The sequence below is a fragment of the Mustela erminea genome, chromosome 17 (assembly GCF_009829155.1).
Source record: "Mustela erminea isolate mMusErm1 chromosome 17, mMusErm1.Pri, whole genome shotgun sequence".
Classification (NCBI taxonomy): Eukaryota; Metazoa; Chordata; class Mammalia; order Carnivora; family Mustelidae; genus Mustela; species Mustela erminea.
The window spans coordinates 66307687-66332668 of NC_045630.1; the positions used below are offsets into that span (position 1 = coordinate 66307687).

The window sequence follows — 24982 nt, forward strand, 5'->3', positions numbered from 1 at the left end:
GGCTGGGCGGACGAGATAAACCTCCCCCTAATTCCGCTTCTGCCACCGACCAGTTACGTAATTATGAGGAAAAACAGTTTCTCTGGACCTCGGCTTCCCGCCTGAGAAATGAAGAACTTGAACTGAGAAACCACAAGATTCCCTTCCAGTTGTAAGATCCTATTACTCATGTGAGTCATCGTCTGCTCTCGGGGGCCCTATCCAGGGGCCTCTGTTGTACATCCTGGCGGTGCGAGAGCCGTTCAGACCACAGGGGGACCTTCCGAGTCCTTTGTCGTAGGCTCCGTAGGACCAGTTTCTTTAATCGTTTTTTCACAGGGTGAGGTCTCTAGACTTTTCTCCATGTGGGTCATTCTCTTCTCGACCCTGGAGCTTGAGTATCCCTGCCACTTGCCACATGCTCGGCCTGCTCCCCCGTCCCTGGCAGACGGGACCCACGCAGACCACGGCACAGCCCGAGGGGAGGCACCCGCTGAAACCTTCCCGGGTCTGGGGGTGGGGGCGCGGCGCGGCTCCCCTCATGCTGCAGCGGCAAAGCTGTGGGGAGCCGCAGAGTCAGAGCCGGAAGGAGACGGTGCTTGCCCTGAAGGCCACTTACTGACCAAGTGTTGATTAACCGAACAGGTGCTGCTTCTGAGCCAAGATGGGAGGAGGGTTTCCCAGAGATGTCGTTTGCCAAAAAAGTTTTTAAAAAGATTATTTATTTATTTGAGAGAGATCGTGTGAGCAGAAGCAGGGGGAGGGGCCGAGGGAGAAGCAGACACCCTGCCGGGCAGGGAGCCTGATGCGAGGCTCCATCCCAGGACCCTGAGATCATGACCTGAGCTGAAGGCAGACGCGTCACCAACTGAGTCACCCAGATGTCCCTATGAAAAAAACGTTTTTAAACAAGGCCCTGGGTATTCCTGTCTCTACTGATGAGAACAAACGCGTCTGTCTCACCCTTGCCTTTTGCTACGCCCCCTCTCCATTCTCGCTGACGTCACGTCTCGTGACCCCGACGCCCTAGCTGCTCTTGCTTTCAAGCTTTGCACAGAAGGACAGGTACAAAGGCTCGTGTTCAAGGAAAATTTAACGAAAACAGAGAAAAGCAAAAACAGAGGGACAGGGTTCTGGTCTGACCGTGAGCCAACTGGAAACAATGGTGGAAAGGTTGTCACGGGAGGAATCTGACTCCCAAACAGACAGGGGTGCTCCCGGCTACGCTAAGCCGAGGGACGTGTGCTGTGAAGCCCCCAGGGTCCCACGTGCGGTGGCCCCAGGCCCCCACTTGGATCTTTCCCATTCCACTCTCCCCCACCACGCCCTCTCTGTTTTCACCAGCCAGCCTGGCCTCCACTCTATTTTTTTTTTTAAATTTTTTATTAAGATATACTGTATTATTAGCTGCAGGAGTACAGGTCCACTCTATCTTTTGAAAACAGTAACCGCGCTCCCCCTCCGGGGCCTTCGCACCTTCTGGCCTCCAGGCTAGTCCCGCCACCCACGCCACGGTTCTCTCCACTGCCTTTATGAGACGGGCTCCCTCTCCCCGACGCATTAGTCTCTAGACTCTTACTCTGCTTTCTCTCCTTACGAGAACCCGTCAAATCTGACACACACTTCCTTGCCTATTGCGTTCCCAGCGTATAAACTCCATGAAGGAAGGACCTTGCCTCACTCACTTCTGGTTCCAGGGCCTCAAGCTGGACCCAGCGCACGCCGAACCGTCCATCGGTCCTCGCTCTGTGCGAACGTCGCACCATCAATCCCAATGCTTGCCGCACAGACCCTGCTCTCTCAGAAGCATTCTGAGTTTTCTGGTGGGGGGGGGGTTCATCGTCTAGTCCTTGACAAGTGAATCACGAGGGGTGGGAAGAGCCACGTATTCCAGCAGCACGGATCCACTTAAAAAGCCCGGGTGTGCCGCGCCATCAAACCACTTAATAAAGTCACTAAGAGGGAAGTCGTGGAGGGAGCACTGTAGGCCCCAGAACTGCTCTGATCTGACGCGGGGCCCAGGGGACGAAGGGAAGGAAGGAAGGAGTCAGCGTGTGTGTGTGTTTGCCCAGAGTCCCCACGGCTCCTGGCCGGGTCCCCGGCTTTCTCTTTCACATCATTTTGAGGGACCGAGGACAGCTTTGCCTACGAAGCCAGTGGCCACAGGGACAGCCTCCAGGTGACAGGAGAAGGCAACACTGGTTGCCAGGTTGGGGGGTCCGGTGCACAGGACAGGAGGACTTGGGGGAAGGTGAGGGGAGAAAGCGGGCACAGGTAAGGCAGGAGGAAAAGACGAAGCCTGGAGACCAGTTGTGGACTGAGCAGAGCCAGAAGGTAGGGAGATCGCAGAATGAGTTGAGTAGGTGAGGGGGGTTGTGAATCTAGAGGCCGACTGACCATTTGATGAAGGTGAAGTGACTGCCCAGCTCCTGGGGGACGGAGGGGAGACCCTTGCCCAGGACTGACCTCCCGGGCGGAGCGATGGGAACTGTTCTGGGAACACACCTCACTCCCTGCCTCTGTTTCTTCAAGGCCGCCTTCCTCTCTAGTACCAAGCCTTGAGGGAGGTCCCAGAAAAGAATCGGGGTGCACCTGGGTGGGAGTAACGTGAACTCGCCAGCCACGAACCCCCAAGTCCAAGTTTCCAAAGGCGAAGTCCCAGAGTTTTCCCAGACAGAACCACTTATTGGCAGATGCTGTTTCAGCCTCAGCACCTTCACTGAAGCCGGGATGGCCACGATCACAGCTTCCGTCCCACATGCTGCTCTGAGACAGGGACCTTGGCCGGCTTTGCACGGAGGGGTGGGCCTTTGTCTCTTCCCCGTGAGCACGAGGGCATCTTCGGCTGGTGCATCTGAAAATAGTGTAGCAGATTCTACCAGGCCTCCGTCCCTGCTCCCTCCGCACTTGTTTTCCGCTCAGCTGTTCTGGCTCCTCACCCTCTTGGCCTCAGGCAGAGGCCCTCAGGCTGAGCTGCTTTTCTTGAAGCCGTGCAAGAGCTTTCTGTTGGCTGCGGAAAATTTAATACCTCTTTCGTGGTCGCTGTGCTGGACAGAGCAGAGAGGACCTCAGGTCCTGCAGGAGGCACAGTGGTCGGCAGAGATGGTGAAAATGTCATTCGCGAGGTGTTACCTGCAAAATGGCCCCCACCCCAACCAGGCTATGTCAACCATCTCTTGATTGTCTCCACCTGTGAATTACCTTTGAGGGGCCACAAGGTCAGACGACCTCATAGTCCTTCATGCTGGAAAGAGAATCCTGTCCCCTGCCTCTCACCTTCATCCCTTTCTAGATCTTTTCTTACGAGAGTGTCTCAGGCATCAAGAAACATCAGGGTCTCAAACTACAGGGGCTGGGCTGGGGCCAGAGCTGGAAGCGGGTGGTTCAGAGTTTCTCTGTTAGTTCAGATGTCTAGTGTCTTTTAGCGTCTGGGACCCAGACTGGAGGCAATCCTTTGGTGCCAGTTAGTTAACACTTGCTGTGGTCTGCGAGGGCTGCCGTAACAGGATATCACAGAATGAGTGGCTTCAACAACAAAAATTTATTTTCTCATAGTCTTGGATGCTCAAAGCACAAGACCAGGGTGTTAGCAGGTTAAGTTTCTTCTGAGGCCTCTCTCCTGGGCTTGTAGATGTCTTCCTTCTCTCTTTGTCCTTCCGTGGCCTGTTCTCTGTGTGTGCATCCCTAGTGTCTCTTCCTGCTTTACAAGGACTCCAGTCATAAGGGATTAGGGCCCAACCCAATGACTTCATGTAATTTTAATCTTCTCTTTGAAGTCCGATTTCCAAATACAGTCCTATTCTGAGAGATTGGGGATTAGGACTTCAACAAATGGACTTTGAGGAGACAACTTCTGTCTGCAACAATACTTCGTGAACCATGGTGGGGGTGGTGAATGCTTAGGACCATCAACGTCCCTGTGGATCCTGGAGAACTTCACGTGTCTTGGAGGGCATGGTCTGTTATCTTGCCCGAAGCAGAGCCAGGAGCAGGATGGAAGCGGGGATGGGGTTGGGGGGGATGTGGAAGGTTGTGCTAGTGTTTTCTGTTGGGCAGCTCCCAGTGTAGTAGCTGTCTAGGCTGCTCCCAGAGGTGGGACAGAAGTCTCAGTAGAAGCACAAGGCCCATGGTGGATTCCAGATACCAACGTGTTCCAGAGCATCATGGGCTTGGGCAGTGCGCTTCCTGATGGTCCAGGCAACAGTTTATGTCCGCCTTCATCCAGAACCCTACACAAGGGGGTTCTCTGTCTCTGGAGTCACTCTGTCATTACAGACGTCCTTCTGCTTTTTCCCTGGCAAAGAGATCAGAAAGTTACCCAATGATATCTGGACTCTTAGCATGCTTGGCTTGGCCTGAAGCCATCCCAGACAGCCTAGGGTGGACATCTCCACAGAGCCCAGGTCTGTGGGGTGTTTCTGTCAGGGGCAGGACATCCTGAGGTTGAGGGAAGGGCTAAGCAGGAGGGCCAGTTCAGAATCCAGCCACACCTCTGAGTTTCCCTGCTCTCTTCTCCTTGAGAAGGAGGCCTCATTAACCCCTAGCCAGAAAGTTTCTTCCTTCAGAGGCATTCCCTAGGAATGGTAGGCAAGAGTGGGTTGGGATTCATCTAGACTTCCACTCAGCAAACCTTTATCTGTACCAGCGTTGTTCCAGGAACCATTGCTAGTTGCCTGGTGGGGTGGTAAGGCAGCCTCTAAGGGGCGGAGAATTCAGTGGGTGAGTTAAGTGCAGTGAGGCAATGGAGATTAAAGGAAGAACACCCACTCTGCCCAGACCAGGGGAGGAGGTCAGGAAGGCTTCCTGGAGCCGGTGTCCCTTGGAGATTGTGGAGGACAGAGTCACATGAAGGGGGGGGGGATTGGGTGGGAAACCATGGACAGGGTGTTCCAGACAGAGATAATGGCATGTGCAAAAGCCTGAAGAAATACACAAGACAAGAGTTCATTTGAAGAACTGCAAATGAGGCTTCACGTAGATGGATGTGATTGGACACCAGAGTAGGAGTCAGGAGATGTGTCGGCAGAGGTGAGGAGAGCAGACCATCTGAAGGAGGAGGTCCAGCGTGTTCTCCTCCTCCGCAGACCCCTCCTCCACACACCTCTGGCACCGGCAGGACTCCTACCTGAGTAGCAGGGGTGCCAGGCAGAGAGGAGACCAGCCAGGGTCAAGAGCAGGGAGACGGGCACCACCACCAGCAGCACATCTTTGTAGGAGGAATTTCCTGGGGCTGGATATGAAGGGGGCAGGTCAGAGAGGGGCTTGATTCTTCACAATCCCTCCACCACTGGCCCCAGGCCTTTGGCATACCTGCCTCATGATGGCAGCTCTCCCAAGGGGTGACGGTGGCCAAGTCCCAGCTGACAGGGTTAGAGACAATGCAGGAATAGGTCGTGCTCTTGTCTCCTGGTCCCAGTGAAACCCTCAGCACCTGTCCGTCCTTGAAGAGGTCGCTTGGCTCCATACCAAAGTCAATGGTCCCTTCCCGTCGCCAGCTATAGGTTATGTCACTGATGTTGGGGGCCCAACAGGACAGGAACACCTGGCAGGTCTTGGGTGGCTGAGTCTCTCCTGGCACAGCGATGAATACTTGTACTACGGGTCTGGGCACCACATCTAGGCAAGAACAGTGGAGTGGGCATGGGTTACAGTGATGCTGGGGAGGGCATATCGTGCCAGCCCTGGGATCCATGCAGTTAGAGGTCACCTCTGACCAGCCCACTCTTGCTCCAGAACATAGTCTGGCTTCCCATTGCCCACAGGACAGAGGCTGAATTCCTTAATCTGGTATTCAAAATCCTTCATGACATAGTTGATGTCAACCTCTGTAGCTGTAACCTCCTGCTGGTCTTACTCACCTACCCTGATTAATTTCCTGTTCTCCCAAGCACACCATACTTTCCCATATCCTGGGCGCATTCATCTGGCTCAGCTGTGCACGTATGTCTTTGTCTTCTCTTCCTCCTAGGAAACTCCTACCAACCCTTCAAGACCCAGCTTGAGCACATAGCTTGCTTTTCAGATCCTGAAGCCTTCCCTGACACCGCAGGCTCGGAAGACTCCAAAACTCTGTCTGTCCTTTGTCTTAGCACTTTCCTCATGACATATCAGGCAGACAGGTGATAGGCACCTATTAAATCAGGCAAGAAGACAAACACATTCCTGGACTATTAGAGCTTACAGTTTGGTGAAGAAGACAGGTGCTGACAAGTGACTGAATAATTAAGGAAATAATTACAAGGGTGCAAACTGCGGGGGAGACCAGGGGGTGGGGGGTTCTGTTTCGTTATGTTCATAACCCAGCTCTCTAGGTGCTCAGACACCTGGACCGGTGAACACATTGGAGTTTCGGCCTCCCTGGCAGAGGCTCGCCTTTTCTGTGTAGGTTGATGAGTAAATCTCGAGTCTCCGTGGCAATGGGGGCCAGCGGGAGAGCATTCTGGTGACAACGGGAGGGCTCTGTCTCTGACAGCATTCCAGAGTCAAGCAGAGTAAAACCTCATTAATGCCAGCTCAAGCTGGTGGGATTTGTGATATGGAAAAGGAAAGATTTGCTGGGCACCCTAATAGTATAAACAAAGATTACCGTGTGTGTATGTGGGGGGGATATTTACACTACTTAGGAGGACAAGCTGCTTCCAAACACTATCAGGCACAGTAGAAACACCCATTGACATTTGTAGTAACTGATCTGCTAATTCAAATCATTCTTATCTATTGTCAAAGCAGAGCTCCCAAGGACGGCGGCTGGCAGCGTCGTGCAATTAGTTCTAATCATGCTATGTATTTGGAAGCAATAAAACAGCAATTTCCTTAAAATCTGTAATTCAGATGCTGAGAACAAGGCATTTGAGAGCTTAGTGGTGTGGGTGCTGCGTGTGTTATCCCATTCAATGTCCTCATTTCACACGTGCAGCAGCTGAGACTCAGAGCAGGAAGAGGCTCCAGGGCTGCCTGTATGGTTGTGGAGGTTATTCACTGCACAAGGGCCCTGGGCTAAGGGGATAACCAGTGAGGGTGGGGCTGCTGAAATCCAGCCAGTGCTCTGCCTGCCAAGCCGTGCAACTGGGTTCCGGGCTGCGTGCATCCAGAACACACGAATAATGGCGTGCTGGCATCCTGAGTGGCTCACAGACAACCTGCTAGCTGTCCCTGGGCTAGTGGTGGGGGTGGTTGGGGTCCTCTCTCCTTCCCGGTTTCCTGAATTTCTCTTCCTCACTGTCTTCCTCTTCCTAGCTGTCACCCCGACTTTTCATTCTTAACACTAGACCTTTTTCTCCCTATTGCCCTACCAAATTTCTGAGGTTTTACTGAAATAGTGATTTGGGGTACCTCGCATTCTTTTTCCAAGCCATTAGGCAGATAAATGAGAGCTAAAAGGCCATTTTTTTCCCTTGATCAGCAATAAATATGGTGGAAGGGGAGGCAGTAGACGTGGAGATAGAGGTGGTGATGGTGGAGGTGGTAGACATAGACGTGATGGTGGTAAAGATGATGGTGGAGAAAGTGAAGGTTATGGTGAAGGTGGTGGAGGAGGTGATGGTGGAGTTGGCAGTGATCGTGGAGAAGGTGGAGGTGATGGTGAAGTGGTGGAGGTGATGGAGAAGGTGGAGGTGATGGTAGTGTTGGAGGTGATACTGGAGAAGGAGGTAATGGAGAAGTTGGAGGTGATGGAGAAGTTGGAAGTGATGGTGATGGTGGTAGAGCTGATGGTGAAGGTGATGGTGGAGGTGATGGTGAAGAAGGTGGAGGTGAAGGTGTTGGTGGGGAAGGAGATGGTGGTGGAAGTGGAGGTGGTGGAGGTGGAGGTGATGGTGGAGGTTATGGTGGTAGAGGTGATGGAGAAGGTGGAGATGATGGTGATGATGGTGGAGGTGATGGTGAAGAGGGTGGAGGTGAAGGTGATAGTGGAGGTGATGGTGATGGTGATGGAGGAGGTGGAGATTGTGGAGGTGAAGTTGCTGGAAAAATTAGCTCGCCCAGTGCCCGGTGAAGCCAGCCACCCCAGCTGAGGTGTTGACTGGCTGCATGGACGAGTCTGGCAAACCACGGGGAGCAGAAGACCACTCCCACTGAGCCCCGCCACCCTGCAGGTGGTGAGAAATTAAAATAGCTGTTTTCAGGCAGTAAGTTTTGGGGTGGTTTGTTTTGCAACAATGAATAATTGAGAGCACCCATGAATGTCATATAGTTAAAAGTCTCTACGTCTAAAGAACTCTTCAAAGCAATATGAAATAAACATTCCATGCTTCAATTATGTTTTAATTTTTAGTAAAAAAACATTGTGCTATAGTTTGATTGGAAATACGTTTTTTCTTGTTAGTGTTTTGTCTAACAATGGCACATCTGATAACCTTAGCATTCTGGAGTGTAGGCCAGACCTCCGTCTTGGATGTGTTCCCAGATGCAGTGTATCCTGCCTTTGTGGGCAGCTATGTGTACTACCACTCACGACGCCCATTTGATCAATGAGAAAGGTGAATGCTCGGGAAGCTTTGCATCGTGTCCAAGGCCACGGAGCCTAGAAAGGACCCCGCTGGGATTCGGGCAAGATCAGTGGGTTGGCAAAGCTGGGCTGCCTCACAGAAGAGGGCACCTGGGAGTCCCTGAGGAGCTTTCTCAGATGTGTCCCAAATCAGCTGCAAGGCCTGAGGCCAGAGGTCTCCCCAGCTCTCGGGACACAGGACCCCTTTCAGGAACTTTCTTTGTGGGCAGCACACAGTCCAGTGTGGGGCGTACTCACCGTACACCTTGAGCTGCAGGACCTGGGTCTGGGACCGACCGCCCGTGTCCACCAGCAGCACGGAGAAGTTGCCACTGTCTCCAGACTCCAGCGGCTGGAGCTCCAGGCTGAAGTTGCTGTGCAGCTGGGCTCGGCCCAGGAAGCGGGAGTGGTACAGAGTCTCTGGGGTGCCCCGGAAAAATGTGGCCAGAAGCTCCTCGGAAGGCCAGAGAGATCTCCAGATGGCCTCTCGGACTTGGAAGCCGGAAGGGCGCTCTGCCACCAGCAGCACGGAGCCCCCAACCTGGCCATGCACTTGTGCGCTGGAGGCTGCAGGTGGGAAGAAATGCTGGAAGAACGGAGCCCCGTTGCTGCCTGGCCAAGGTTCCTCACCCCTCCCGGGCCACGCTCAGGCACCCAGCTAAGCGGCTGCGAAGCACACTCCCTCCACCTGAGCAAGGTACACTGCGCTGGGGGCTGGGAATAAAAGCACAAGGGACAGAAGCCTGCGTCTGTGCTCCGGGCTCACAGAGGAAGCCCGACTCGAAGCATATTATTTAGGTCCCACGATGGGGAAGAAGCGATGCCCTGGGAGAACACACGTGCGGCAACGGCCTTGGGGGCTCCGAGAAGTGGTGAAGCTGAGACCAGGAGGAGGAGAGGGACCAGACAGGTCGGGTGGAGGAGGGCTGTGCGGGGCAGGGATGGGGAAGTGTCGCGGACCGGGGAGGGAAGCCAGCGGGCAAGGGCCTGGAGAGCATCCGGAGCTCCTGGTTCTGGGGACTGAAAGCAGCTCTCTGCAGGGGAGGAAGACGCTGGCCTGCGGAGTGGGTGGGAGTCAGCTCCTGCAGCACCTGGGCTTCGCACTAGAGCCCTGGGGGGGGGCCTCGCACAGGGTTTAAAGTGAGGGAGTAAGAGGGCGAGATGCCGGTTGGAGAGCCGCACCAGCAGGGGTGTGGGGGCACTGGGGCAGGCCGGCCTTCTCCTGGGCCTCCGCCTGCGCCTGCGCAGTGATGGGGGCGGCTGAGATGGGGAGGAGCGGGAGGACTTGTGCAGCCGGTGCGGTCTGGTCCTAGGTGTGGTCTGGGGAGGGACGGCGAAGGCCAGGGAGGGCACCAGGGACCCACAGAGCGCTGTTCACCGTGGTCCAGAGCAGGAGGAGAAGCAGGCTGGCAGTCGGGGGGATGCTGACTTTGAGGGCTCTGGGCGGTGCCTTTGCGGTAGGGAGGCCCGACTCCCTCGCTGTCCAATGCTGCTCATCGTTGAACACCCCCTGCCTCTCTTGGCTTCCCCATCTCGCAGGGGCGGGGGTCCGCACTGTTTCTCTGCGTGGCCTGCAGCCGGGGGTGCTGGGTCCCTCTGCCGTGATTGCCTGTGGCTGCGGCAGGGGCTGCCACGCGGGACCACGGGTTCCTCTTGTCTTCTTCCTACCCCCACGCCCACACCAGCAGGAGCGTGGAGGAGACACTCAGCGCATTGTACTGGGTGAAAGACAGGAGTCCCCGAGGAGTCGCCGGGCCCGCGGCACGGGGGACGCAGGGGCCGAAAGCAGCACACAGCTCGTGTGGAACGTGCCCAGGCCCTGGGAGTGGGCTCGAACAGCTGCGTGCTGGGGGGTCACTCAGCCAGCCCCCCGCCTGTCTCACTGCCCTCCAGGTCCGGCTGCAGCAGTTACTGCGGGGGGAGACCTGGCCTGCACAGAGCACAGAGCCGGATGCTGGTCAAGGCTCCTCGGTCTGTCCTGCCTGAAGTCTGCCGCAGACCTGCTCTGTGACATCAGCCCCTGGCCCTGGTCCCTTCTGTGGTCTCAGCCCCGAAACAAGAGGGCGCAGCCAAACGGTGGGACGCATCCGGTTTACCGTTAAGGGGCCTTTTTGCCTTCCATATCCCAGGATTTGAAAGATTTGTGCACCACACAGGTTCTTTTTCCTTTGTGAGGATTTCCCACACGTGCTTGGATAGGCCCAGGTGAGGGACATTGGCCGAAGTCATCTCCAAGTCCCTTGGAGTCCCTGGTGGGAATCTGGGCTCCTTTGACTCCTGCCCCCTGGCCCTGCAGTGCTGGTCCCTGTCACGTGTGCTGCTTGCTAACCGCGGGGGGAGGTCAGGCAGCAGACAGGAAGGGGGATCGCGGGGGGTCGCCCTTCCCACAGCGCACCCTTCCCACCTGCCAAGTCCATGTGCTCTGTGTGGCTCGCTCTCCCTTGTCGCCCTCCCCAATATCCCCCTCCCTTACACAGACCTGCGGGGAGCAGCCTTGGCTTCCCCCAGGCTGAGGGAAAGGCACCCATCCTTGTCCGAGCCTGCTCCGCCCTAACCTCCTTCTTCTCAGACTGTATAGAATTCCTTCACCCTTCCCACAACTGAGACTTTCCAAACCACCGGGACCACCAGCCTTAGTTTTGAACGGCCCAGGGCCACGGAAGAGCTCGTGTCCCCCGGACGTGGACGCTGCTACGGCCTCCACTGCCTTCCACCCAAGGAGCTGCAGAGCTTGGCTGGGTCCATCCTCTAAGAACATTCTTCAGTCTTCCCTGTCCCTCCCCAGCCCCTGGGCTCTCGCTGGGGATGGGGTCCCTGCCCAGACGGCAGGCAAAGGGCCCTGGGGGGAGACACCCAACTCTCTGAGGACAGGCCACACACTGGCCCCCCTTACCTTCCCAGAGAAGCAGGCTCCACAGGGACCACAGGGCCATCCTTCTCCCGAGAGGCCAGCAGACTCCTTCAACAACCCAAATCCAGAACATCTGGGGTCAAGTGGGTGTGCGGAAAAGGCTGTGGTCCTTCTGGAAAGTCCCATGTTCCAAAGGAGGAATCTTTGACTCAGAACTGGATGCCCCGAAAATGAAAGTCTCCAGAGGAAAGTGGAAGTTGGCCCCGGCCTGGCTGGGCTTTTTCAGGAGTGGATTCTTGTAAGTCAGCCTCTTCCATGTGCCCGTGGTTGGCCAAGGCCGTCGCCGGCAACAGATGCCTCAACACAAGCCCACATCCTCCGTTTGGACCCGCCAGCCTTCCCTGCATCCCACCGGCCCCACGGCCGGCTGCTTTCCTGCCGTAGCCACAGAGAACCCTCTAGATTGCAGTTCCCTGTGTTACTTCTCTAAAATTCTTCTGCACCTCCCACTGCCCTCAGAAAACAAAAGACAAAACCCTCAGCTTGGTGTACAAGGCACTCCTAAGTTCAACTCCAGTCTGCTGGCCCGAGCTGGGCTCCCCAGCCCGCTCTCTGGCCATGCGAAGGCAGGACGGCCTCTCCGGGGAGCACCCACGACACCCCACGCTCTGTGCTCGCTCTTCCGGCAGGTGCACTGCTCCATCCGGTCCTCAGGACCAGGGACCAGGCATGCCGCGGCCGGCCAGCTCCCACTCAAGCCATCCCGAGCCCCATGCCGGCCGGCTCTCCGCCCTCGGCACACTGTCTCGTGGTGGTTTTCTGGTCTCCACGGACTGCTTGCCAGCAAGGTCTTCACCTACCTGTGCCTGTGTTCCCCGTGGTGCTCGGCATACCGTGGGTGTTTCCTAAACATTTGCAAACAAGATCGTGAATTCTAGACTTCTTGAGGGTCTTACTGATTTGAACCCGGAGCGAGGTTAGCCCCTTGCAGAGGTCATGAGCGAGAGCTGGGGCGGGAGACTCGCCCCGGGGAGCCTGGGCCCCTTTGCCAGCGCTGCCCCTCCTCACCCTGCGCCTCTTCTCACTCCCAGTTACACGGGCCTGCTTGAGTCGGGGGAGACTCTGCAGCAAGACCAGGGGAACCCCCAAGAGACACGCCAGGCTCATGAGGTCTCGTCCCGCGGAACTCCTGACCTCGGCTTGGGACCCGGCCAAGAGCGAGGCAGGCACAGTGGCAGGAGAGCCGGGGGACCCTGGGTTAGACTTCCTGCTCTCCAGGGCCTCACAGCCCACGTGTAGAAACAGGATATGCCTGGAAGGAAGGTCCCCGGCAGACAAGCACGGCTCTGGCAATGGGCAGCGGGGTCTTCTCGCTGCAGAGGGGGTGGGGGAGAGGTTCCTGTGGATGTGGGCGGGGGGCACATCCCCCAAAGTGGGCTTTGAGCTGCACCTTGATGGTAGGCATGAATCGGACAGGCCGAGAGAAGGGGAGAGCCAGGGGCTGGGGCAGGTTCTGAGTAGGAAGTAGAACCGAGTGGGCACAGCCAGATGGGGGCGTGTCCCAGGTGGGCTTCTGGGGTGATGAAGGAGCGAGGGGAGGAGCCCCTAGGGCTGCAGTGGGTAGGAGTGGAAAGGGAGGTTGAGGGTTTGCTCATAGAGGCCTGGAATACTGGCCTAGGGACTAGGCTTTTGTTCTGGGGGCAGCAGCTCTCCGCCTTGCGGGACTCAGCCTTGGAGACTCTGGTTCCGTGGGGCTGGGACAGGGCCCGGTAATCTAGTCTGGCCCGTGCGCCGCTCCAGGTGACTGTGCAGCTGGTGGGCCGAGGGAAGGCTCTGAGAAGGTCTGCTCAAAGGGAGGGGCTGTGGCCCGCTGCGAGCTGAGCGTAGCCGGCTGGAGGAAGGACAGCGTGCAGGGCAGGTTGGCCGAGAGAGAAGAGGCAGGAAAGCCTGGGTAGCGGCTGTTGGGATGGTCTGACTGGAAGAGGAAGTAACTATTCAGAGTAGAGAGGAAGGGACAGAGCGGAGTCAGGGGCAAAACTGGGAGCCATCTGGCTTCACGGTGGGAGGCCGGGGGGCGGGGATCCCATCCGTGACCCCGCTGTGAATCCCGTCCTTCTTGCGTCACGTGTTTATTGAGCATCTACTTCTGTGCCAGGGGCTGGGGACCCAGAGATGAAAGGCCTGGCCCTGCCCTCAGGGAGTCTGCAGTTTGGGTGAGGAGACGGAGAAGGTAACCTGCTAATTACAGTCCGTGGGGCAAGAGTGCAGGTAAGGGTTTATTTAGGATGGGGTCTGGCGCATAGTCAGCTTTTAAAAAACCCTTAACCATTGGGACTAACTGGCCAGAGAGGGAAGAGCGGAGGGCAGGTCCATGCAGAGCAAGGGGGCTCGGGTGGGAGCAGCCCCCTCCCAGACTGTCCCAGACCGGAAGCTCGTGAGGGCACGTCTGCACCCCGCCTGGAGCCAAGGACAGGCTTCCCAATGGGGGAGCCCTCCAAGCCCGCGGAGAGGCGGATGGCGTGATGCTGGGCTGGCAGGCCTGGGACCGGGAGGGTGTGGAGGCAGGAGCTGGGCCCTTGGGGGGGAATGTGGGCAATATAGACGCGGAGTTCCCGCAGAGAAGACAGTGGGGGGCCACACTCCCTCCTAGTGGACTGGACCTGCGTAGGGTCCATCCAAGCAGGGGCGGAGTTGCCATCGTCCCAGCCTCGCATCCCACCTCACGCCCTTCTCCTGGAGGGGGATTCCGGGGACCTGGGGAAGGGGGAGGAGGAGGTTGGTGAGGGTCCACAGACATCCGCCCTCCGCGAAGGGAAGAACTCCAGGCTGTGGCAGCTGGAGAGAGACAAACAGGGCAGCTCAGGATGGACAAGTCGCGGGGACAGCTCCCCCCGCTGCGGATCACTGGCTCGGAGCAGGATAATTACCCCGCCACCGGACGATGCGCTGGAGTCACTGGGCTGGGAGTTCAAAGGCACCACTCCCACATTCCTTAATGAAGAGAGCAGCCGGCAGCTGGGCCCTTCTGGAAGCCAGGGAGTCGCCGTGGTTCGGGGCTCTGGCTGCCTCGGCCCCTCTCCCCTAGCCCCCCCTCCGCCATGGGCAGGGGCGGGAGCAGGTGTGCCCGGAGGTCACGTGTGCTGCCTGCGCTCCATTCGGGGCCAGTGGAATCGGGGTGTCCTGCCCACTCACGCTTGTCCTTGATTCTTGGACTGGCTTGGGGACAGGCTAGGGCCACACCAAAAGACAGGAGAGATGCAGGAGGGACAAAAAGTGAGACGGGAGAGAAGGGGGAGAGAGAGAGCAGGCAGAGCTTCCAACAGGAAGGGAGGGCACCCAGCAGGCTTCCTGGGAGGAAAGGGGGCTCCTCTGAAGGGTGGTAAGGGGTGGGGGCTGAGAGGCCAGGGGGACCACCGAAGCCACATCTTTATGTCTACATTTATGTCCTCGGTTCACACAGAGAGAACCACCTGCCCGCACGGTCTGTTGCCAGACGCCAGGCCACCGGGCACCAGCTGGCCCCAAAGGCTGCCCTTGGTGCGGCAGCCCGTGCACACCACTTCCCCATCGGCCCGCTCTGGCAGCAGAGGTAGCTCCCACATGCGTGAAAACAGGGAGCCCGACCTCCCCTGAGATGCCACTCTCATGCCTGCACTCATGGCCCTGAGCCCGAGTGCCCACAGCACCTGCCGTGCCCGCCCTTGTCCTGGCCTTGCTGGGGATGCAGAGAGAGAGGAGCGCTTGATCTTTGATGCGTGAGACCAAGGTGCTCCCAGCAGGAGAGGGGAAGAAGGAGACAAGAAACAGCCCTGTAGAGGCTGGGTGGGATGGTCCGAGGCTTCGTAGGGTCTGCATTTGAGGCAAAGATACACTTTGCCAGGGAGCTGAAGGCAGGCTGCGTACAGGAGGCAGACCACCACCACCGAGCCCCACAGAGGTAGGGAGGGAGGAGCTGGCGTCTCCCTCACTCGCTCAGCAAACCTCTGAGGAACCTGCCCCCTGGGCCCCTTCGGCTGCGAGCAGGTGCAGCGTGGGAGGGGCCTGCTCAGCCCGGGAGCGCGGGAGCGCAGCAGTGGCGCGGGTCTGTGCCAGCAGTGCGGACGGCGATGGGAACCTGCGTTCAGGGCGCAAGACATCCCGGTGTTGGATGAGAAAGCCTGGGTCTGCCTTGTCCTGTGCGTCTCGTCTGTGGTGCCTGCCCCCAAGGTCCGTACCAGTGGATGCTGGTTTAGGTAAAAATGTCAAAGACCTCATTTTCTAGCCAAATCTCAAATAAACCTAGAATGGAAAGAAATCCCAACCTCTGCAAACTGCCTGGCGCATGCTCCATTTTTGTGGTGTGTCTCTGAGGTGTTGGGCCAAGGACAGGTGTCCAAGGGCACCTTCGGACGCCGCGGTCCTATGGATGGTCAGACCCAAGGCGGCCAGCAGAGGGCAGCCGTGAGCCCCCGGTGTGCGCCCCCCTCTCCCCACAGGCGCAGCAGCACGCATGGCCGGCCGGGCTCTCAACCCTGCACAGAGCCCTTTCTGTCCTGTTTACCTAGGAAGTGATGTGGACCCCCACAGCCCCGGTCCCTGCGTCCCTAGAGCAGGCTGACAACTGGGCGCTGCTGGAGGAGCGTCTGCTTTTGCTCTGACTTGGAGAGGAACTAAGAGTGCGGAACCTTTCGGGCGGTGGGGTCTGCAGGGTCTGTCCCTGGGGCCCCGGGAGAGTCTGTTTTCTTCGCCACCAGCGTCCTAGCGTCCTCCAGGACCAGCAGCGGGTTCCTGCTCTGAGCACCGGCGAGGGCCCTGGGACCCGCTGTGCTGCTGTCAGGCCGGCGGTGGAGAGTCTGGGGAATTCTCTGAAACCTCTGCTTTCTCTACTTGCTTTTTGCGGTTTTTCTTTTTCTTCCATTTTCTTAGTTACTGTTCATTTAAAAAAATCATAGCCCATTCTTTTTTAAGCTAAGGGGAAAGGATACTTTGGCTGTGCAAATAGACGCAGAGGTGGGGGAGGGATTCTGGGGAAGACACAAAGAGGAGAGGCCAGACACAGGTGTGCACGTGTGTGTGCGCACGTGTGTGTGCGAGCGTGTGTGCAAGACTGTGAGTCGGTGTGTGAGAGGATGACTTCTCACCTGTGTCAAAGGAACTGTTTTTCTTTATTTTGAATCCATTGTGGAACTACTCTTTTGTAGAATATGATAAAAGCCATTTACTAAAAGAAGAAATAAAAAGAGACATCCAAAGGATGAGCCCTACTTTTTACGATTGTATTAAACAAACAAAATCACTCTGTGAGATTGCTATAAAATCCACTTATCCTGCCCTGCATTGGTAAGCACCATCCACAGACAGACCCCAGTGTCACTGGTGTGGGGCAGGGGGCAGGTGGTGCGAATGCTCCGGGAAGAGCTGGTCGGGGGGAAAGACTGGCAGGGCCAGCTCCTTCCCGCTCCCCATCATCGCTGTCTCCTTCAGGAGCGGTCCTGCCTTTGACTTGACTCTTTATAAGGGGCCAGCCTGTTTACAGAGGGCGTGGCCAGGCTTGGCTTCAGCAGGTGCTTCCTGATGGACCAGTGAGGACCCTGGGCTTCTACATGATCTGGCCTGTGCTCCCCAGCCTGACAGAGGAGGTGGAGGGGAGGGGCCCTGATGTTTTCTGTACCCGGACTGGACCAGTCCGGTGATGAGAGAGTGGGGAGGAAGCCGAAGCCGAAGAGGCTGGGGAGGAGGCAGGTCTGATGGCGGGTGGGAAGCTGGGAAATGCCAGCACGGGTTGTCTTAGCAAGTTCTCTGGGTCCTCTGTCCTATCCCGTGATGTTCCCAAAGGCGAGTGGATGAAGGTAATCCCATGAAGTGTCTTTTGGAGGCAGACCAGGCTTTCTAAACTTTAATGTGTTTATAGAGCAAACACAAGCAGGGCGAACTGCAGGCCGAGGGAGATGCAGGTTCCCCACGGAGCTGGGAGCCCGATGCACTGCGGGACTCCATCCCAAGACCCTGAGCTGATGGCAGGTGGCTAATGCCTGAGCCACCCAGGTGTCCCTTACAGATCTTCTTTAAATGTGGATCATGAACAGACACTTCTCCAAAGGAGACATCCAAATGGCTATCAGACACATGAAAAAATGTTCATCATCACTAGCCATCAGGGAGATGCAAATAAAACCACATTGAGACATCACCCTACACCAGTTAGAATGGCCAGAATTAGCAAGACAGGGAACAACATGTGTTGGAGAGGATGTGGAGAAAGGGAACCCTCTTACACTGTTGGTGGGAATGCAAGTTGGTGCAGCCTTTTTGGAGAACAGTGTGGAGATTCCTCAAGAAATTAAAAATAGAGCTTCCCTATGACCCTGCAATTGCACTACTGGGTATTTACCCCAAAGATACAGACGTCGTGAAAAGAAGGGCCCTGGGAGATGCAAAGGCACAATTCTGAGTTCCCTCCGAGAGCAGGCTGGACAGTGGGGGTAGAGAGTCTGAGAGAAAGTCAGTGGAGGCTGCCGGAGGTCTCAGGCTGGTGTTTTTACGAGGCTAATTCACAGGTCTGGACAGGGCTGATTGTTAGAGGATGTTTCCTTTGAAAAATATCCCGGAGGGTAGGTAGGGTGGCCCCACGGGAATCACAAACTCGGAGGAAGCAGGGTCAGAAAGGAGGAGAGGGCCCAGACTCACCAGTCAGGCTGCTTTTCAGGAGAAGGAAAAGCTGGTAACTTTGGCCACACGCTGTGCCAGACGCCGGGCCGGGGAATTCAAACACGACGTCGACTTGACAGCGCAGTGCCGAGCCCAGCGACCAGCGTGTAGCTGGATGACCAAAAATCCTCCTCCCTAACTCTTTGGTGTCCGACATTCTTTGCGACCGTCCTGCAAGGGCTGATGCTATGACGTCATAGTATCATATATAGATGAGGTGACTGAGGCTGGAGAGGGGACTTCTCCAAGGTCACACAAGGTAAGGGGTAGGGACCGATTCTTAATCCAGGTTTACCTGCTTTTTCTTGGGCATGCTGCCTCTTGGAAAGCAGGTGCTTCCAGAACATTAAAAATTAGCTCCTAGGATAGGGATTGGGTCATGGGGTTGATGCCTGGCGCCTAAGAAATGTTCATTATCTCTGACAGCAAGAAGGCAGCAGGATCACTGGCGGGATTGGCGGGAAGGGAGCTTCCTATAAAACCAGCAGGGCATTTACGGAAATTCCGAGAGGCTCCTGGTTGTTAAACACCCCCCTCCCCCCCACCCCGTGCTCACTCGTCAGGGCTGTGTTTCTGGGCCGCCATGTGCCGAAGAGCTCCGGGAATTCGACGGACCTCTGTTTCACGTGGGGTGTGACAACGGGTCGTAAAAAGGACGAACTGCCGTGGCACACCTAGGCGAGTGCTCCTTGGACGTGGGCCCCTTGCATGACGATACACGGGGCTAGTGACACCATCGTTGGCCCAGATGTTTTGAAAATTGCCTTTGGAGATACAGCCTGTTACGTATCTTTGGTGGCGGCACGTGTTTTGTTTGTGGGGGGAGTGGACATGCTCTCCGGGGGTGGTTAAGCGTCGTCCAGACCTGGGTGTGCAGAACGGAGCGGCTGATCTCCTGTTTTTCTTGTGAAGCTTTGGAAAGGGGCCTGAAGGTTGTTTTCTGTGTGACATTCTCAAGGTTCTGTGCCTCGGAGTTTCGGAGAGAAGCGGCCCAGGAATGCCCACCAGGAGACCAACTTTCCTGAGAGACAGGCTCCTTACTACAGGGGAGCCCCGCTGCTCCCAGGTTGGCAGTGGGCGTTGGGCCGGGGAGCGTGGGCCGGGCAGCGGCAGAGCCTCTCCACGAAGAGGGATGTTCTTTCCCTGCGAGAGGCTGCTTCCTCTTGAGGATCTTTCCCCAGCGACTGCTCCCCACCACCCTGTCTGCGGCTGGGAGGGAGACAGCTCTGCTGTGCTGCTCTGTCTTGAACGCTCTGACCCGGGAACAGACACAGCCGTGTTCCTGAGGCCAGGTGAACGGCTGGGCCAGGAGGAGGCGGCTTTACTGCAGGTGCAGGGATGGTGGCGGTCACACACCTTCGGCTCCTGGTCTGCGGCTCCGGCTGCCTCTCCGCCTAGCCGCGGACCTGCCTCCGTCTTTCTCCTACTGTGCAGATACGCCTTGAAGCAAGGCAGCCGGCAGGGACACCCCCTCCCCACACCCGCTGAAAACTAGAGGGAAGGTTTGTTGCCCAAAGACAGCTAGAAGGGGACAGGAAGTTGGAGGCTGGCGCGAGCCCTAAGTGGGGGCTGGTAAAGCAGGGCAGGGGTCCAGGGCTGGGAAGGCTGGCCAGGCCTTTCAGGTAGCCCGGCTAGGGAGGAGCACTTGGACTGCGTGGCGGGGTGGTCTTTCTCACAGAGTAGCCGGGCCCAGCTCCTGAAAGACTCATCACACCGTCCTTAACGGAAGGAGCTGCCGACTTGAATAAGTAAACGTAGCTTTGGCGGTCTACGACAGCAACCACTTTCTCCCCTGGCAGGTGGAAAGTAAGAATGAGACCCCTGGGTGGGCGGAGGGGAGAGGCTGGGGCTGGCTTGAGTCTCTGTCGGTGGGTTTGGAGAATCAGCTGGCACCAGAAAGCTTCGGCATCGGCAGCCCTGAAACGTGGCCCGAGGTGAAGCAAGGTTCGAATAGGAGCACGTGGAGGGCTATCCAAGGTGACTGCTGTGAGAGCCCCCCACCCCCCATTCCTGCTTCATCGTCATGGCCGGACGGGAGCGCGGGAGGGTCCGGAATCCGTGTAGACCAGAGGGAGAATGTCCCGAGCCCCACGAGGTATCAGCCCAACACGTTAGTAGCACGTGGATGTCGTCTCCTTCACTGAAAGACAGTGACCCCAGGAGGGAGACACTTGATGACTCTTAGAGTGAACGGGCCCAAGTCACAGAATTAGGAGACAGCAGTGCTGGGAGAAGCCATCGCTCCGTCCTCTCCGCCGTGTTTCCTTTCTGAGGAGGGAATGTCCACCGAGCCCTCCTTGGTCCCAGGACCGGACAAGAGGGTGCGTGCTCACGGCACAGAGACGGGCACTGGGTTTTCTTCCTTCCTTCCCTCTGCTCAGCAGAGCTCTGGTCCGACTGAGCTGGTGGCCTGGGGTTGTCCTGGCATAGTCGACAGCCACAGAGTGTCTCGCAGACATGAAGGACTCCGATGTGCACCACATTTGGCTGCTGAGAGTTCCCGTGTTTGATCTTCCTTTCAGGCCCGGGTGTGCGGTCGTGGCTTTGTGCATCTCTGCGTGCCTGTGGGTGTGAGACAGTGTGTGTCCGTGTGTGTGTGTTTTGGAAGCGGTTAGAGTCCCTCCATGGGCTCCTTTGTGTGACACCCGAAGAGAAGTTCCTCCTCCTACCCAGCACCCGAAGAGGAAGCAGCTGGTCCTCTGAGATGCTCTTTAGAGGCTGGGCTGCCTGGCATAGGGACTCAGCCGCTAAGAAAGTCACAGAGGTCACTGATCGGTTTTTCCCCAGGGTCTGAGGTACGCCACAAGTGCAGTGGTGGCGACCAGCACACCAGGCAGGCTCGCAGATAGACAAGGAGCCAGCCAGGGGCTGCTGGTGATGGCAGACAAGCCCCGAGGACCCAGGGGTGAGGTGGGGTGACCACGAGCACTGAGGACGGAATTCAGAAATGCACCCCAGACGGGCACGGAGGAGGCAGGATGGCCGGCATCAGGGGGAACGGCGTGGCCCAAAGGAAGCTTGTAGACAGAATGAGGGTGGTCCAGGGGACACCAGCTCGGGCAGGCAACACCGCTGAGGACCATGGACCCACCCCTGCCCCCCGTGGAGCTCTCCCTTCCCCTCTAGGTTCAGTGCACAGATACCCAAGCAGGGTCCATGCTCCCTCGCACAGTGCAGGGGGTGGGGGGTGGGGCACAGAGCGGGAGACCTGACCCCTGCCTGCTTCCTGGGGCTCAGAGCCCGGGTGGGGGACAAGACATACCATTCAGGGAGAGTGTCCTGGGCTCACTTGTCTCATTGGAGACATCGTTCTCGGCCTGGCAAGAGTAGCTCGCTGCATCCTGCTCTGACGTCACAGTGAAGGGGAAGGGGGCGGCTCTTCCGTGGGGAGCCCCCTGGCTCCCCAGGATCTCCCCGTTCGGGTGGAATGACTAGGATCGGAGGGGAGCCATTCTGGGTCTCACAGAGGAGCTCCCCTGCGTCCCCCACAGTGAGGCCTGTGGACCTGGGTCTCAGGATGAGCCGAGGCCACAGGAATTGGGCAGCACATGGGGTGGGAGGCTCAGCTCTACTTACCCAAGCTCCTGGCCCCTCCTCCCCGGGACCCCTTTCTACGGGCCCTGGGTTCCCATTACCTGAAGCTCAGATCCCTGGGGAGTGTCTCCCTTTCCTCCGCACTTACCTTGTTCCCTCACCTCCAGCTGGGGGCTCTGTTTCTGGACCTGCTACCCTCTGCGGTGGCCTGATACCAGTAAAGCCCAGAGGCTCCCTCCCAGGTTTCTGGGAGGCAGAGCTCTGAGTGGGGACCCTGGTTCTGCGAGGTGCAGCCATCTTTGTGAAGGAGAAGAGGAGTCCCCAGGCCGACCTCCGGGGGTGCAGCTCCGTCTGGCATCTCAGGGTCAGTGGGCTCCCCTCACGGCGCTTGTCCTGAGGTGGGAACAGCTCTGGGGAGAAGCAGGCCCAGGCTCAGCGGGGACTCCTGAGTCCTGAGTCACCAGGGGCAGGGGTGTAAGTTGGGACATGTCCCAGGCCACAGCCCCGTGTCCCATGGGACACTGTCCTTGTCCCCCAGGACCCACCTCTCAGCTGTACCCCACACCACCAGAACCAGAGCCAGAGGGTCTTGTCGGTCATCCGGTCCCCAGAGGGCAGGGTCTGGCCCAGGGTCTCTAGGACTGAGTGGCTGGGCTGGTTCGGGGTGCTTCCACGGCCCAGGGCATCCCCCTGCTTCCCTGGGTTCCAGATGTGCCCCATGGGGGTGGGCATTTGGACAGCGTGGTGGACATCTCAGGGCTCTGTGATTGGCCCAGCATTCCGGGCCGGCAGGAGAGCTGCTGGCCTCTAGGGACCAGATCCCTGAGCAGCACCCCAGCCCCCACTCTCCCGACCCCCGGAAGCTGGTGACTCACCTTGGACTTGAAACGTGGTCGTCTCTGACCTTTGTGTGCCTAGGTGCAGGAGGAAGCTTGCCTTCCCAGCGCAGCTGTACTGGCCGTTGCTGTCCCGTGTCGCTGTCCCCATGGGCAGAACCTGTTTGGCCTTTGGGTCACGGAGAGATTCCCCGTCTTTGTAGAACGCGGCCGGGGACAGAGCTCCATTCCTCCATCTTGGCACTGCAGACTCAGGGTGTTGCCCTCAAACATGGGGTTGGCAAGGTTCGGAGGTACAACCAGCCTGTGAGACACAGGAGCGGGGACCCATCAGCCCATTTTCTCCCTCCGTCCCCAGCCTCAGGCCTCCCCTGGGGACAGACGTTCCCGGACAGCACGTGCACGGCCGGCCGCTCCGTGCCGGGCCTTCGCGCCAGACCGCGGCAGGGTCTGCACTGTCCTTCCCCTCCTCGTCCCGCCTTCCTCTTCCCTGCTCTTCTAGACCCTCCCCTCCCCTCCCCTCCCCCACTCTGGTCTTCCCTCCTACCTCCTCCGCGGCTCCTTTCCAGCGGCCCTTCCAGCACCGCCCAGCTTGGGTTCACTTAAATCCTTTCCGCCCCTTGTTCTACCTCCTTCCTTCTGACCCAGGTCTCTCCCCGCGGACGGGCTCCTCGCCGCCGGGCTGCCCCATGGCCACTCTGTGCATCTTCCCCTTCCGAGCACAGCTGCACACAGCCCACCGGCCGGAGGCCGGAGCGGGGGACGTGGGGCGTTCCCCTGCCTGGGCTCGCTCCTGCTTCCCTGGTCCGCGCCCCCAGGCCAGGCTCCGGTCCCTGCTCGGGGTTTCACTTCCACCACCGTCCTGGGGAGGGGCCTGTCCTGTCTGTCCTCCTTCCTAAATGCATTCTATGGCCTGATGTGGACAAGAGACAAGCTCCCAGGGGCCCAGCACCCTCTGCAGGGCAGTCCCAGGCCGGCCTGTCCCCAGGCCATACTTCTTTGACAAGCCAGACGCCGCTGGTCCCAGGCAGCCTCAGGAGCCAGGCCTGAGAGCTGAGAGCGATGGTGGGGAAAGGGTGGGAGCCCCAGCACAGCCTTTGCCTGGGTCTCTCTGGGTCCTTAGGACCCCTTTCCAGCCCCGCCAGAGGCTCACGCAGAACTGAAGTTTGAGCCTTGCTTTTGCCGCTGCTCTTTCTAGCAGCGCGGACCACGGGTTTGCGTCCTGCCCAGCACCCCTCACCCCAGCCTGGCACCACAGAACGTGTCCCTGGCCGTCAAGATGTTCATCGGCGAGCGTTTTTCCTACTTGACAGGAAGCTCCGTGGAGGTCAGAAGGGACTGGAAGACAGAGGGAGCTGAGGGACAGAGCTGCCTTCTCTGAACACACAAGGGACAGAAGGGAGTCCGGGGCCTTGGTGAGTGGAGAACCTAGGACTTTAGAGCCACTTGGAGAGGAGGAGACAGAGGTCGGTTCCATTTACAAGGGAACAAGATGAGGCCCAGAGCCATGTACTGGGAACCGAATCACCTAGAATTACTCTCAGCCTGAGACCATTGGGGTCCCAGGTCCCATTTCTGCCTGGGCACCAGCCAGGACTCCTGAGCAATGGGCCTAGTCGGCTGTTCTGAAGATGTTTCCAGGGGACCCAAGGGCCCATCAGTTAAGCTTTGGGCCAGAGTCGTATCTGGAGTTGGAAGAGACATATATAAGACTCACCGGTTTGTCCAACACAGGGAACTGTAAGAGAACAGAGTGATAGAATGAGGGTAAGCAGCATGAAGAACTTCTTCACAAGGAGGCCTGTCGCCTCGGGAATGGGTGCTTATATCCATTCAATAAACCAGCCACCCAGTCCCCTGGGCACCTATTCGTTCAGCCACCCAACAACTCAGCCACCTAACCACCCAGCTACCCAGCCACTGAGCTACTGAGCCACTCAACCACCCAGCCACCCAAACACCCAGCCCCACAGCTCCCCAGGCCCCTAGCCACTCAGCCCTCCAGCCACTCCGTCCTCCAGCCCCACAGCCACCAGCTTTTATGTTGGATCCAGTGCCTAGAATCCTCTGCCCTATCTCAGTTCAAATGTCACAACCTGAGGTCTTTCTGGGACCCACAGTTGAAAGAATCCTCCTCAATCACTACTACAACCCCCCACTGTGTTATCCTCAGAGCACTTGGCTCTGTTGAAGTTATCTTATTCTTTAAATTGCCTACTTGTTACCCCCCTCTCCGTCTGTCTAGAATGTAAGCTCCGCGAGAGCATGGACTCTGCCTGTCTTCTTCACAGTCATGTCACCTGCGCCTGGGGTCTGTGCCAGGAATAGTCTGTGTTCCACAAGCCTCTGTTAACAAACACTCGCAGGCTTTCCTCTGTGCCCAGCCACGTGGGACAGGGCACATGAAGTAGGAGACAGAAGAGTAGACCCTTGCAAGGGGCAGGGGGCGGTGTCCGAGCTCCTATCTGCACCGGCAGAACTCAGACAGTGAAGGCAGTCCATGCCGTCTGGTGGCCTGATCTGTCCACAGAGCCCTGAGGGCCCAGCATGGAAGTGACAGCAAAGGAGGTGAGAAATCACGAAAGAATGAGGGACCCGGCCTGGCGGCTC

The 24982-nt window shown here is 57.7% G+C and overlaps 2 protein-coding genes across 4 annotated transcripts; both read right to left on the minus strand.

Moving 5' to 3' along the window:
- Window positions 1-1054: 1054 nt before the first annotated feature.
- SLAMF8 (SLAM family member 8) lies at window positions 1055-12400 on the minus strand. Of its 3 annotated transcripts, XR_004280169.1 has the most exons (6): window positions 11358-12398; window positions 8723-9031; window positions 5290-5595; window positions 5105-5209; window positions 3181-4273; window positions 1055-3054 (listed from the first exon to the last, which is right to left on the minus strand). XR_004280169.1 is itself a non-coding variant. In XM_032318665.1 (5 exons), exons 1-5 carry the CDS (start codon window positions 11446-11448, stop codon window positions 4209-4211), a joined length of 876 nt encoding a protein of 291 aa, XP_032174556.1. In that variant the 5' UTR covers window positions 11449-12398; the 3' UTR covers window positions 1055-4208. The 3 variants fall into 3 exon arrangements, 2 of the variants coding, with proteins under 2 accessions (XP_032174556.1, XP_032174555.1); XM_032318665.1 differs by having other exon boundaries at window positions 1055-4273; XM_032318664.1 differs by lacking the exons at window positions 1055-3054; window positions 3181-4273 and adding an exon at window positions 4290-5043 and having other exon boundaries at window positions 5086-5209; window positions 11358-12400.
- An 8707-nt stretch (window positions 12401-21107) lies between these two features.
- On the minus strand, window positions 21108-22256 carry FCRL6 (Fc receptor like 6). The gene is given in 6 exon segments (XM_032317570.1): window positions 21108-21434; window positions 21436-21583; window positions 21685-21729; window positions 21732-21842; window positions 21845-21967; window positions 22082-22256. Coding segments are annotated over 6 exon segments (801 nt in total). The 3' UTR covers window positions 21108-21235.
- Between the last annotated feature and the right edge of the window lie 2726 nt (window positions 22257-24982).